Source organism: Bactrocera dorsalis, chromosome 2 (assembly GCF_023373825.1).
Source record: "Bactrocera dorsalis isolate Fly_Bdor chromosome 2, ASM2337382v1, whole genome shotgun sequence".
Lineage (NCBI taxonomy): Eukaryota > Metazoa > Arthropoda > Insecta > Diptera > Tephritidae > Bactrocera > Bactrocera dorsalis.
In genome coordinates, this window is record NC_064304.1 from 105,994,777 (window position 1) to 106,009,792 (window position 15,016).

Below are 15,016 nucleotides of genomic sequence, written 5' to 3' on the forward strand. Positions count from 1 at the left end.
TCGAAAATTCAGTTTGAGTTCCTTTAGAAAGTTCAGCTTTGAGAGTCAGAGTCTGGACGAGAGCGTGGATAGGAAAGTTAAAATTCGATCTATCAGTTTGCAAAATTGCAAAGGTCATAGACAAAAAGGTAGATCAAAAATACACCAAGTTCCTGCTCATTATTGGTAGAAAAGACTGCAGGAAGCTGATTGGAATACTCACTGACCGCAGTATAATAGCGGCACTCGCTTGAAAAATGGGGTGACAGATTGAGATGACTGCGGGAAATGTTATGTGCAAGGCATCAGAGAAACAATGGATCATCTCTTTAATATTTGGGAGTTCCACGACATGAAACACTGTCGTTAGTAAGGCCGCAGAACCTGTTGAACGTCAAGTGCTGGCATTATGAAGAATTACTATTTCTCTTGAACTATGTAACGGCACTCCATCTGCTATCTCTATAGACCAAAACTGGTCTATGCGTAGTTCACGAGCCTACGAGACTAACCTAACCTAATCTAGTAATAAATTATATGCAAAAAAAATTATTGCTTATAACATTGGATATTAATTTTATGAAACGACAAGTACTGTCAGGCTCTTCCAAAAACGTATTGATTTACTGAGTTCTACAATCTCGTTGTTATGGCTGCAGCCAAAATGGAACCTGTTTGATCATACCAAACATTAACCATTACGATTTCTTAAGTAAGGTAATTGGTATCATTTAATTCGTTATCACATTCGGGTTTTCCCCTTAACGTTTATAAAAGTTTAATAATGCCGGCTTCTGTAACATTTTTTAAAGAAGAAGAAGAAGTTGTATAAGCAACTTAGTGAACATATAAATCAATTATTGTATATTAGGGATTTCCTTAATTGTACGAGGGGAATTTTGTGGTTGGAAATAGTGAATGAAGGCTATCAAGACAGAAAATTACCAGCTGTTTGAACTCAAAGTATTGACAAAATTGTGTACAATTACAAGGGGAAGAGGGTTCGGAAAGCTCATTTTTAGCGGAATCAGTTAAAAAAAATTTGAATCAAAAAAATTGATTTTACGCAATGAATAAAATATTACAATAAATACAATATAAGCAAAAAACTTATTTTATATTAAAATTAGTATAATAAAATATAAGTTCGACTTAAACTTTTTTACGAAAATCTGAAAATATTTTTAATGAAAGATGCCACCGGCTTAAAAATCTTCTTCGTTACTGGCGTAGACACCGCTTACGTGCTTATTACCGGGTAAAGAACAGCGGGCCAGTGGTTTCTTCTTTTCGCATGGTGGCGCCAATTGGAGATTCTAAGCCAAGCCTTCCTCCAACGGAGTGGAGATCTTCCTCTTCTTCTGCTTCCCCCAGCGGGTACTGCGTCGAATACTCTCAAAACTGGAGTGTTTTTATCCATTCGGACGACATGACCTAGCCGGCGTAGCCGCTGTCTCTTGATTTGCTGAATTATGTCCATGTTGTATAAATCGTAAAACTCATCGTTCCACCGACTGCGATATTCGCCGTTGGCAATGCCAACTCTTAAGGTCAATTTATGAGATGACGGAAATAATGAGGAGCTTGTAGAGTTTGGTGTTTGTTCGTTGAGAGATGACTTAACTTTTCAATTGCCCATTTCAGTCCAAAGTTGCACCTTTTGGAAAGAGTGATTCTGCGATTTAAAAGCTGATATTGCTGTTGGTGTTGATACTGGTTCCAATATAGACGAAATTATCTACGACTGCATAGTTGTGGCTGTCAGCAGAGACTTGTCAGCCAACGGCTAGGAGAATTTCAGCTGTGTACCTTATTAGTTTTGCGTGGATACCACGTTCAAATATAGCGGCAAAGAGGCAGTTCCTTTTCGTGCTCTCGAAAGTGGCTTTAAAATTGAGAAAAAAGTAGTGTGTGTCGATCTTCCTTTCAGATGTCTTTTCCATGGTGAAAATCTGGTTGATAGTATTAGAGCTATCGAAACACTCAAAAATCGGTGGCAGAGAAATTCAAAACCGAGAAATTGGTGAGAAAGAAATTGGTCTGGGTTGTCATGAAGAAACTAGACACAGTGAAGTAAACTGTAAGACGAGACCAGCTACATGGGTTGTCATGAGGAAACTAGACACAGTGAAGTAAACTGTAAGACGAAACCAGCTACAAATGGTAACTAAAGTCATTCAAAGAACCAAAAATACTAGCGTAAAATATACATTGCACATTTAACACTGTTTAAAAAAAGGGCATTCCTTCAAGTTTTCTCACATTACGGCTATATGTCTATATGTCTATATGTATTTATATGCTTTAAATATTCACGACTATAAACTTTGAAGGCCTACGCCTGTGCAAGGGTAATTAGTAAATATGTAAATTGCTAAAATACATGTTTCACCTTTAAAAGTGAGTTATTACAATAATAACCTAAAGATAGCATTGCTGAGGTAGTTCTAAAGAATTAAGTCACAGTTTTGAAGTCGTATTTTTAAAAGACTCAAATATATGGACACCTACTCTTATCACCATTGGAATTTAGGTCATATTTAACAATATTATATTCTGTGTGTACGAGAAGGTTTGAAAAAGTCAGTGAGTTTGAAAAATATTAGTATTTATTTACAATAAACTTTTTGGTTAAAGATTAAATTATTTCGTTTTTCAAATTCATATCTTCGAAACAAAGCGAACATCTTGAAGCTCATAGCATAAACCAATAATTCTGAAATTGTGCTCCTAGGTTGAAATAACTCCAATTTAAAAATCAACGAGTATTTGCTGTGTGCCTGGTTGGATTTCGCTTAGTCCCAGCTTTTATGGAATTCATATCCATTCCAATTGCGTAGAAGAGTCAAAGAAAAAAATCATAAAGGTAGTATTTCATAAAAAACTTTGAGCAAAAAATTTAGGCTTTAACTTCTATTTAATGACGTTAGATTGCATTCGGGTAGCGATTGTTGGTTCTTTTCGAGCAGACATTTACCGGTGTTCTATATTTTCGAGAGCTATTTGAACGACACGATTCGTGTATGCACCTGTCTTCTTGAAAATTCTTATTCGTTTAGGTTACGTTAATCTGATAGGCCAATAAGCCACGTATAGACCAGTTTTGGTCCAAGTGGCCTTTGTAGCCTGGCAACCAGTAGAAATGAATTTGTTTACTTCTTTCAACATTTTCTATTGCTACTCTGCTTCCAAAGACACTTCTGACCGATATGCAAAACGTGGTAACTGCTTTGATTGCTACTTGGCTGTCTACGTAAATGTTGACTCTGGAATTGCCAGCAGGTGTATTAAAGGCCAGCTCTGCGGCTATCGGAATAACAGCTTGAAATAAACTACAGTGGTCCGGCAACTTAAAAGGTTGCCATATGCCTAACTCTGGGAAGTAAATTGCCTGCACCAACACCATCGTCAATTTCCGAGCCATCCGTATAGATAGAGTGTTGCGCGTAGCTATGTTTACTTTGAACCTTCTTTCCCAGTTGATCATGTAATCTTTTTTTCTCTGAACCCTTTTCATTGGCTTTCGGCTGTTCACCATACTACCGCATCGTAGAGCAGAATTGGTCCAACAGTAGTTATGTAGCACTAGTGCATGAGGGAGAGAACCCCTAGATTGTACTGAGCATCTGCCTATACGCATATAAAGCAATGCTGGCTTTCCTCACTCTTTCTTCCACGTTGTGCTTCCACAGTAGTTTGCTGACTAAGAATATCCCATGGTACTTGGTTCGCTCATTGAGAGAGATTTCTGTTTCATTTATAGAAGGGAACCTCTATATCTGTAGAGAAATTTTGTGCTTTCTTGTGAACACCAGCAGATCCGTTTTCTCTGGATTCAACCCCAGACCCGCTTGCGATGCCAGTTCTGAACTGTATTGAGAGTTGTGGTCATAATACCGCAACCTACCCGTTATTAAGATGGCAATGTCGTCCGCATATGCCATTATCTTAGGGGCTTTTTCTTCCAAGTTTCACCATTAATGCCCATAGAAGTGGAGATAGCACTCCACCTTGGGAAGTACTTCTTAAGACTTCCTTGGTCATTTTAGCGTCGTTATATTCTGCTCTTATCCGTCCAGAAGTCTAAAGGCCTTTGATCCAGCGTTGCAGGATCAACACCTTGACTGGATACTATTCAGAATGAGACGTTGTTGAACGCTCCAGAAATGTTCAGGAATCCTTCAAGAACGTATTCCTAATACGTTTTACTTATCTACTCTTCATATATGCGTGCGGCGTCTTGGACAAGCTTCTAGGAGGCGCTGCGGTCCTAATGTGTGTCTGTAACGTTTTCAGTAGGAATGAAGTTAACCTTATAGGGCTAAACTCTTTTGAGTAGGATACGTACGTGCTACGTGCCTTCGGTATGAAAACTACCCCAGCTTCTTTCCATGAATCTAGCATATAGCTGAACGTCATGCATCCCCTAAAAATTGTTTCTAGCCATGGCACGAATTCTTATTCATTTGCTATAAATTTCAACTTACTGAGTCTTATTTCAATGCCGTGTGCTGTAATGTTAAAAGTTTTTATTGCTTTAGAATCGAAAAATTGGTGTGTTGATAGATCTCGTTGAATTTTCCAACCTATACGCGAGGAAAATTGCTTTCACTGATTTCTCAAACAGCCCTCTTTGCAGATTTTACTACGTATTGATAAGAATATTGCATTTAGCATATCCTCAGCTTAGTAGATATTCGATATTCAAAAGTACCGGTAGCGTTAGAGACTCTCAGGATTGAGGTTAGATACGCGACAGAGCATATCTCTTAAAATTTACGTGCATTTAGCATCTTTTCGCAATTTGGCACATCTAGTTAGTAATATTTATAAAATTATATATTTTTCTATGCCAGCATTAAGCATTTGACATTGATTATTTCCAAATAAAAAAATTCCAACAAAAATTTATATTACCATTGAGTGAAGGAGAGGTAAGTATTTGACGTCATACTTTCCTGGGTATATGTAATATAAATATGTACAATTAAACAAAAAATATATATTCGCGAATTTATCTAAATGCGTACTGTGTGTTGGCTTTGAATGTGAAATTAATTATTAGTATACATAATTAATTAGACTTTATTGTTTTCATAAAATAGGTCCAAAACGTGTGCAATAACGGGGAAATAAAATACAAAACAATGCTGTTATATTTTTTAATTATTTGTGCGACAGAATTTTTAATTGTGAATTATGGTAGCTATGCTGCGGGCATAATAAACACAGCAACAACAAAAAATGACGCTGATATAGCCACAGGAGCGGTGAAGTCACACAGAACCTACGAAACAACAAATTATGGTACACCAACAACAATATTAACGGCAGAAACAGCGATAGAAAATGTTTTAAGCATAATAAAAGGGCAAAAGCTGTCAACCGCAGGAACTTCGGCGCGCAAAGTAGCCAAAGCAACCCTCTCCAATCAAACCCATGGCACCTTTGCACCAAAACAAGCTGCTGAAACCGCGCTAAGCTCATTGACCCGCGAAGCCCGTACTTTGCGCCGGTTATTTCCACTTTTACGTAATGCCACGGATGCACTGGGTATCTTCGGCGACAATGGGTTACTGCCTCTGCTCTTAACCAATTTACTATCTAGCGATAATGTTGGTGTAATTGCGGCGGGTTTACTAAGTGCTCTACGCGATAGGGTGACAACAACAGCAGCAACTACAGCTGCTGCAACAGGAACAACGCCAGTAAATAATACAACCAATAATTTTTATAGCACTCCAAATTATCCTTATTATTATGGCGGACAAAACTATTACGCGCCTTATGGTTACTATTATGGCTAATTCGGTTTTATTTTGATTGTTTCAATAAAACTTTTGAGCACAAACATTCTTTATCGAATTCATTCATTTGTTGTCGTCTTGGCAACATTAAAAATATTATGTCTTTGGATCACCTGCAGAAAATATCGATGTTTCCGATGATGGTTTTGATTAGTAGTTATCAACGATAGAAAGACTGATTAGGGTCTTCTCTATCGAGAAATTTAATTCAATTTGAAAGTGATTGTCGAAGAGAAAACACTTTTTAGACAAAATATCGATACACATTCAAAACTTCATACTGGAAGAGTTTTTCCGTGCTAGTTCTTTCTTACATTTTACGACAGTTTTTATTAAATTTTATATATATTCCATAATCGGATTTCAGAGGTAAGAACTACGGAAAAAAACCCTAGACTATTACGCTCTTAATTAAATTAATCTTTAGATGTCTTGTATTCATACGAGGGCTGCTATACATATTTCTGGCCTAATAATGAAAATAGGCAACGAAAATGGTTTTTTTTTCGTTGGATTTGGATCGTCTTGAAAGACCCACACGGTCGGTTGCTGTTTTGTTTCGGGCTCATACGCATAGATCCATGATTCGTCACCTGTGACAATCTTATAAACGTCTTTTGAAGCACCGCAATCGTAATTTTTCAGCATTTCTTTACACCAATCCACACGAGCCTTTTTTTGAGCGATTGTCAAATTGTGCGGGATCCAACGAGAACAAACCTTTTTTACGGCCAGGTGTTCATGCAATATCGAATGTATGCTGGTGGGAGAAATGCATAGGCATGCCTCTATCTGAAGGTATGTAACATGACGGTCTTGCATTATCAGTTCACGTGCGGCATCGATGTTTTCTGGCACAACGGCTGTTTTTGGACGACCTTCACGGAATTCGTCTTTGAGCGAGCGTCGGCCACGATTGAATTCGTTGTACCAGTTTTTCACAGTGCTATAAGGTGGTGCTTCATAGCCATACAAAAATTTTAGTTCATCGATGCACTCTTGTCGTGATAATCCACGTCGAAAGTTGTGAACAATGATCGCACGAAAATGTTCACGAGTTAATTCCATTTTTTGGCCGAGATGAATTTTTTAATTCCCTGTAAATAAAACAATTCACGATTAAATGACAAAACGTTCTGAGTGATGTTATGCTAAAAAATGTCAAACTTTCCAATGGAAATGTCAGATTGCACCTGGCAACACTTAGTGTTGCCTAGTCCAGAAATATACATACATTGCATATAGCAGCCTATGTAACCACTGATTAAATTTATCCTTTATATTTTTTATGAGTAATTCAATATTCCAAAAACTAGTTATAAGTCTCGGCTGGGATGGCTATCAGTACGGTCAGCGAACTTGTAAACTTTCTTTGGATTCCCCTATTATTTGGAACGCCATTCACTAGATTTTGGATAGTTCCGATGTTATATTCATAAACTTATGTCAAACAAATGTTTCGACATCAGTAATGATACCTTTTATGAATGTAGAGTTCTTAGCCATCTCTTTTGCGACCTCCACTCCAATCTTTACTGAATGCAGCTACTACTATACTTTAAGTCATGATAAAGTAGATTCCCAAAAAACTTGTACAACATTTCGACACTTGTTCAAGATTTCGTAGTAGTGATTCTATTCGAAAAACAAAATTTTGAGTAAACCCATTGTCACATTTTATATTGGCCGCTTACGTGGTTACAGCGTGCAAATCGTTTTTTCTTTTCGGAATTTGGCGCCAATAGGAGATTCGAAATATAGCCGGGTTTTTTTTCAAACTGGTCTTTCCAACGGAATGTAGGTCTTCCTCTTCCTCTGCTTTCTCAAGTGGGTACTGCGTCGAATTCTTTCAGAGCAGGAGTCTTTTCATCCATACGGTCGGCAAGACTTAGTCAGTTACGCGCTGAACTATGTCAGTGTCGTCGTATATCTCGTACAGTTCATCATTCCATCGAATGCGATATTCGCCTTTTGGAATTGCTCAATGACAGCTTACACAGTCGTATTAGTTTTGTGGCGATAGCAAATTCAAACATGTCGACATACAGACAGTTTCTTTACGTGTTGTCGAAGGCGGCTTTGAAATTGACGAAGAGGTGGTGTGTGCCGCTCCTCTTTCCACGAGTCTTTTCCAAGATTAGGCACATAGTAAATTTCTGGTCATTTGTTTATATTCTAGACCTGAAGTTACACTGATAAGGTCGTTAACGGTGGTCCTGAATCTTTCACACAAGACGCTCGATAGAACCTTAAATGCGATGTTGATGAGGCTTATCCCACGGTAGTTGGCACAGATTGTGGGGTCTCCATTTTTAGTGGTAGCTACTGGTACTTCACTAAATTTGCCAAAATTAAAGGTTATATTGGAAATTGTTATATTTAAGATAAGTGGTAGGTATAAATCGAGATCTTTTACCGTTAACGCTAGAATTGTTAGAATAATAGAAGAATAAAAAATGTAATAAATACACCAGATCGGTAATCGTTTGACTAGTCTTAATTACATTTTTGAAATTCAAGTCCACATTCGTCATTCCATTACCAGAAACTTTAAATGGAGTTTTTTTCACAATCAGGCCTATGCGCCTTTAACAGGAGTCTTACTTCTTTCTTCTATTAAAATTTCAAAGATCGTGTCTAAAAAGTTGTTGTAATTGATTTGTTAAGATGGAATAATTAAAATATTACAATTCTAATTGACTTGTTAGCCTAAAATACCTCAAAAACTGATACTTATTTGTTAAAGACTTCGATCTTAAAATACATAAGAAGGCGTACTTTTAAGCTTCGCCACAACTTTTGTTCTACACAAATGAAAATATTGTGATGTGGGTTTGCCCAAAATAAAAACAAAAACATTTGACTAAAAAATCACCGGCGGCTACAGTTTAATTGCTCTCTCTTACTCACTTGATTTGTTTGACGCATATAAAAAGTGACTCAACGCTAAGCGCAAGCGGCAGTCGTAAGACAACCACTGCTGCAGTAGCATCTTCAACCCGTAGTGAAACCGGAAAAGCAAAAATGCGGACACACCTTCGGTGTAGACGTCATAACAGCGGAGCTTTCTTATCAGCGTTGTTGCTTTTGACCTTCAACGGCGCGACGACGTCACCGTCGCCGGGTGGTCATACAACCAGTTTTGAGCAGCTGTTCTCAACTGATCCGAATAATGCGGTAAGCGAAGTTTGATAGCATAAATAATGAACCGGCGTTTTTATTGCGTCGTTTTAAGAACACGATCGGGATTTATTACTTCTCTTTTTAATGTTGTTTAGTTTATTTTTAACTATTTATAGACCTTCACTCCACTTTGCGATGATGCGCAATTACGGAATGTGGCACAACAGGTTGCACAGCTCAAGATTTCTAGTGAGAATATTTTCCTACTGCTGGACTCATACAATTTGAGGTGAGTAGCCTTTACGAACTTTTCGAACAGGTTTCGCTTTCATTTACAAATAATTATGTATGTACTTACTTGTCTTTAGATTGGATTACATTAAAACGTTGTTGGATGAACGTTTACCGGAGGTAAAGTCCAATCCGCATTGGATTGATGTGCGTGGTGGTGGCGAATCTATATCCTCAACGCATACATCAACTGGTGGTGTAGTTTTCCCGACCATAAGTACACAATCTTCCGCCAGTGGTGCAAACATACCGGCTGCCAGCTCACAATCTTCAGCGGGCGGCGTCGATTTGCCTGTTATTACCACACAGTCCTCTGCCGGTGGTGTTAATATACCGGCTACTGATTCGCAATCATCTGCTGGTGGCGCCAACCTCCCTGCTACTGACTCACAATCAGCAACAGGTGGATCCGACATTGCTTCGCCTACCACTGATGCATCATCGTCTTGCGGTTGCAATGCGCAAACTTCATTCAAGTCGGGTTTATATGGCGCTCTTTGTCCTTACAGTAATCCCGTATTACCGCCCACTTGCGCAGAGGCCGTGAAACGCGCGGGTGCTAATGCTAAGAGTGGTATCTATCATCTTTATTTGCCGGATTCGGGTCTAAAACCTTTCTATGCATATTGCTTGCTCGATACTAATGGCGGTCCAGCCTGGACGGTGGTGCAGCGTCGTCAAGATGGTTCGATTTCATTCCATCGTCATTGGGATGAATATCAAGCGGGTTTCGGTAATTGGAATGGTGAATACTTTATCGGCTTGGAACGTTTACATGGCATAACACATGCAACGCTCAACGAATTGTGGGTGCAAATGGAGGACTTCGATAACGTAACGCGTTATGCCCGTTATGAGAATTTCGCCATTGGCGATGAGCATGAAGCATATGCATTGAATGTGCTTGGCAAATTTGAGGGAAACGCAGGGGATTCTTTACGCACGAGTCAAGGTCAAAAGTTCAGCACGAAAGATGCCGATCACGATATGTGGGATCGTAATTGCGCAGAGGTATATACGGGCGCGTGGTGGTATAATGCGTGTCATGATAGGTGAGTGCCAATAATATACATATTTCGGGCTTAAATTTACCTGATTTTTAGTTATTATTAATTAATTTCTTTTGCTCACATTTGCAGTAATTTGAATGGACAGTACTTACGTGGCAAATACAGTAAGGATAAGTATGGCAAAGGTATCGACTGGACACACTGGCATGGCCATGAATACTCTCTAAAATATGTGCATATGGCTGTTAGACCTGTACAATAAGAAATTAAAGTCTGAAAATGGATCAAAATTAGCATTATGTTACCCCATTATCATACATATACGAAAATATATTTATACGCATACATTTTTAATTGCTATAAGTAAATAAAGTGAAATACTTAATTTTGAACTGATTTAATAAAATCGCGGTGGTAAATTATTTGCACATAGTGAAGAAAATATAGCAGCCATAGCTAAGAGTGCACACGAAGATCGTGGAGAGTCGATTCGGCGCCGTTCGCAGCAACTCGGACTGACGTATGGAACGACTGGCGCATTTTACTTCGAGATCTTAAATTGATACCCTACAAAATACAGCTCGGGAAAGAACTGAAGTCGCTCGACCTTCCCAAGCGATATCGCTTCGCGCTTGAAAAGTTGCAAGAAGATCCGACCTTTCCGAGCCAAATTTTGTTCAGCGATGAACGTAACCGTCAATGGCGACCGTTATTCCGCCACGATTACCGGTCATTTGAAGCCTGAAATAGAAGCTCAGAGTTTCGGTAACATTTGGTTTTAACAAGATTCAAGGATTTATTGAGAGAACACTTTGGTAAGCAGATAATTTCTCGTTTTTGTCCGGTCGATTGGCCACCAAGATCGTGTGATATTAGACGGTTAAACTTTTTCCTGTGTGGGTGTGCAAAGTGAAGAGTCTATGCGGGCAATCTCGCTCCGATTCAGGCCTTGCACGCGTGTCATTCGCCAGTTACCAGTCGAAATGCTCGAACGAGCCATAGAAAAGGGAATTGAACGGATGGACCATATGAGACGTAGCCGCTCCGCATTTGAAGGAGATCTTCAAAAAGTAAATGCCAAAAATGTTCTGTTTCTTTAAGAAAGTAGGGCACCTCGAAGTTAATGACTTTTTAAAAAGATGCCAACGGTTCATTGGGTCACTTAACCAATTTATGAAGCCTACAAAGTTTGTCCGGAAAGTAATAGGACTCGTTACAATTCTTTAAAAACTTTCGAAATGCTTCTTGAAAGCCGAAGTGCATCCCTTCTATCGTCTCATATGCTTGCCTTTTATCGGCCTCGGTTAGATAGCTTCACAACAAAGGCGGTGTGTTACGGTGCGATGTCGTGGCGCAACTTCCAATCGGATGCGATGTCTTGTCGGACCCGATTGACCTTTCGTTTGAGTCTCTTGAGGACTTCCACGTAAAACTTGGCGTTGACGGATTGTCCAGGAGAGAAAAATTTATTGTGGACGATACCTTTGATGTAAAATAAAGACAATGAGCTTCGTTTTCACTTTGGATTTGTTGTTTCATCAGCGACCTCTTTCCGGCACTCCAAAAAATCCTTGTGCCACCGAAACACACCACTTACCTGGGTGAGCCTTCTTGATCATATCAAACGTCTCTGTGGCAGAGTTTCACACAGAATTTAATCGCGTACCTCTTTTGACCAGCTCGTTCGTTAGCTAGGAATGCCCTCTACCGAATCCGGTCGGTGCGCGGTCCAGGAAATCTCACTTTCAGTTATAGTTAGTTTTTGCAAGCCGGTTTAGGTTTATTGAAGATAAAGTTCTGCTCCAAAAGAATATAAATAAAAAGCTTGTTAAAAAAAAAAAACATGTAACTGAATAATTGCCAGATGCTGAAGTATGACTCTTTACATATGACAACCGGCATTCGCATGTGAACCAGCGGTGAAACAGCATCTTCTAGCCAAGCCAAGCAACAACAATGCGAATATATATTCCATACAAACGTCATAAAAGAGGAGCTTTCTTATCAACGTTGCTGCTTTCGATCATTAAAGTAGCAAGACTGACACTGGCGTCAAGTGGAGTTACAACCAGTTTTGAGCAGCAGTTCTCAACTGATCGTAATAATGAGGTAAGCGAAGTCTGGAAGCAAAAACAATGAACCGGCGTTTTTATAGCGACGTGAACACAGTCAGTATTTATAATACTTTTTGATGTTTTCTTTATTTGATCTTCTGTAGACCTTCACTCCTCTTTGCGATTATATGCAACTACGGAATGTGGCGCAACAGGTTGCACAGCACAAGATTTATGGTGAGAATATTTTTCTCCTGATGTAGGTGATTAGTCTTTGTGAATTTCTTCTCCAGCAGTGTTTGTTTTTAATTCATATCCAATAATATTCGTGTACGTTTGTCAACTTGCGGATTGAGCTGTAGTAAAACGCTGTTGCATGAAAGATTACCCGAGGCAAAAGTCCAGTCAGCTTTGGTTTGATCAATCAAAATCATCAGCATATACATACTATAATATAAAAGCATATTATACATAATTTCCACTGTTTCTATACTTTTCGAGACCATAACCAGAGACGCAAACATACAGGCCGCCACTTCATAATCTTACGGCGTCATCTTACTTGTTATATGCGTTAGCTTACTTGTTATCAGCACCCAATCTTCTTCCGGTGGTATTAATATATCGGCTACGAATTCGCAAGTGGTTATTGGCGGCGCTTACTTACCGGCTATAGGCACAGAATCTTCTGAAAGTGGTGCATTAACTGCTATTAACTATTTCAATTCACAAATAAATACTTTAGTGCATTATGTATTCTTCTTCTTTTTCTTTAATAGCGTAGAAACCGCATACACCGTTATAGCCGAGATAACAGCAGCACGCCAGTTGTTTCTTCTTTTCGCAAGGTGGTGCCAATTGGAGATTTCAAGCGAAGACAGCTCCTTCTCCACCTAGTCCTTCCAACGGAGTGGAGGTCTTCCTCTGCTTCCCCCTGGCGGGTACGGCGTCGAATACTTTCACAGCTGGAGTGTTTTCGTCTATTCGGACAACATGACCTAACCAGCGTAGCCGCTGTCTTTTAATGCGCTGAACTATGTCAATGCCGTCGTATATCTCATACAGCTCATGGCCAAAGAAACGTAAATCTTTCGCAGAACTTTTTTCTCGAAAACTCGCACCTTCGACTCATCAGATGTTGTCATCGTCTATGCCTCTGGACCGCATAGCAGGACGGGAATAATGAGTGACTTATAGAGTTTTGTTTTTGTTCGTCGAGAAGGGACTTTACTTCTTAATTGCCTACTTAGTCCGAAGTAGCATCTGTTGGCAAGAGATATCCTGTGTTGGATTTCGAGGCTGACGCTGTTGTTGGTGTCGATGCTGGTTCCCAGATAGACGAAATTATCTGTAACTTTAAAGTTATGACCGTCAACAATGACGTGGGTGCCTAGTCGCGAGTGCGACGATTGTTTGTTTGATGCCAGGAGATATTTCGTCTTGCCCTCGTTCACCACTAGACCCATTTGCTTTGCTTCCTTGTACAGTCTGGAGAAAGCAGACAGCGCGGGTGTTGAGGCCAATGATATTAATATCATCAGCATACGCCAGAAATTGTACCTTCTCGATTTCGTTCTGCAGCTGGAATTATTTTCTCCAGAAAAAGGTTGAAAAAGTCACACGAAAGATAGTCACCTCGTCTGGAACCTCGTTTGGTATCAAACGGCTCGGTGAGGTCCTTTCCCATACTGACGGAACTTTTGGTGTTGCTCAACCTCAGTTTAACCGTATTAGTTTTGCGGGGATACTAAATTCAGACATAGCGGCATAAAGGCAGCTTTGAAATCGACGAAGAGGTGGTGTGTGTCGATTCTCTTATCACGGGTTGTTTTCCAAGAGTTCGAATTTCTTCATGTTCGGGCAATGGAACGTCTGATCCATCGTAATTGGTTGGGGAATCCGGTTCGCCGTATTCTGACGTTATGGATTCACCGCCATTCAGCAGGCTGGAGAAGTGTTCCTTCCATAATTTTAGTATGCTCTGAGCATCGGTTATGTATTATAATACTTTAATGTGTTACGCCAAATTGAACTATTTCGGTTTAGAACTTAGCGCAACTAACGACTTTGAAAATCATATATTATGCCAGTGGCTATAAGTTTATAGGAATTTCAAATATCATCGTTCTGTACTTACCTTATCTCAGTTGACTCTTGCCATAACTCATTTACATATAAGCACCTCGCTTGTACTACAAATTTGTTATCAGTAATGTGAATGCGCGCTACAAATACATACATATATTTACACTACTCTGGATGTTGCTCACAAAAGACAAAGTAAATAGCAAAAACAAGCAAAAACATTAATTTATGTTGCAACGTAGCTAGAATGCCCTTAACAAATAAATAAGTCGTCATACAAGAAGTTGATTTTCATAGTTCAGTTTGTATGGCAGATATATCATATAGTATTATGATCGGGAAAATTTCTCCACAATGTCGAAATCGTGAAGTTATCTCGTCAAATGAAAAAAGCTTTTATACAAAAACTAAATTTTGAATGTTCAGTCTGTATAACAGCCAAGTGCTGTGTAGTGAATAACAAGTTGCCTACAAGTGTAAGTTGAGCTGTAATGTTTATGTTATGTTCGCTGTCAGTGTCATCAAGATTGGTTATGTTCCGCTGCTAAGCGCTTCGTTAAGTGCGTACTCGCAATAGTCGTGTATCACATGCCGCATAAGCATGAGTAGTTGTTATTGTTGTAAAACAATTCCCCCACTCGCAACTTATCTCTGTTTTTTTTAAGCA

The 15,016-nt window shown here is 39.2% G+C and overlaps 3 protein-coding genes across 3 annotated transcripts in view; 2 read left to right on the forward strand and 1 right to left on the reverse strand.

Moving 5' to 3' along the window:
* LOC105227053 (uncharacterized) overlaps positions 1-15,016 on the reverse strand; it is a 116,075-nt gene that overhangs the window by 57,542 nt on the left and 43,517 nt on the right. The window lies entirely within an intron of this gene.
* On the forward strand, positions 4,691-5,913 carry LOC105227107 (uncharacterized). The gene is made up of 2 exons (XM_049447270.1): positions 4,691-4,913; positions 5,085-5,913. Exon 2 carries the CDS (start codon positions 5,127-5,129, stop codon positions 5,784-5,786), a length of 660 nt encoding a protein of 219 aa, XP_049303227.1. The 5' UTR covers positions 4,691-4,913; positions 5,085-5,126; the 3' UTR covers positions 5,787-5,913.
* Positions 8,733-10,606, forward strand: LOC105227043 (tenascin-R). Its single transcript, XM_011206199.4, has 4 exons — positions 8,733-8,963; positions 9,086-9,198; positions 9,278-10,252; positions 10,340-10,606. Exons 1-4 carry the CDS (start codon positions 8,811-8,813, stop codon positions 10,470-10,472), a joined length of 1,374 nt encoding a protein of 457 aa, XP_011204501.2. The 5' UTR covers positions 8,733-8,810; the 3' UTR covers positions 10,473-10,606.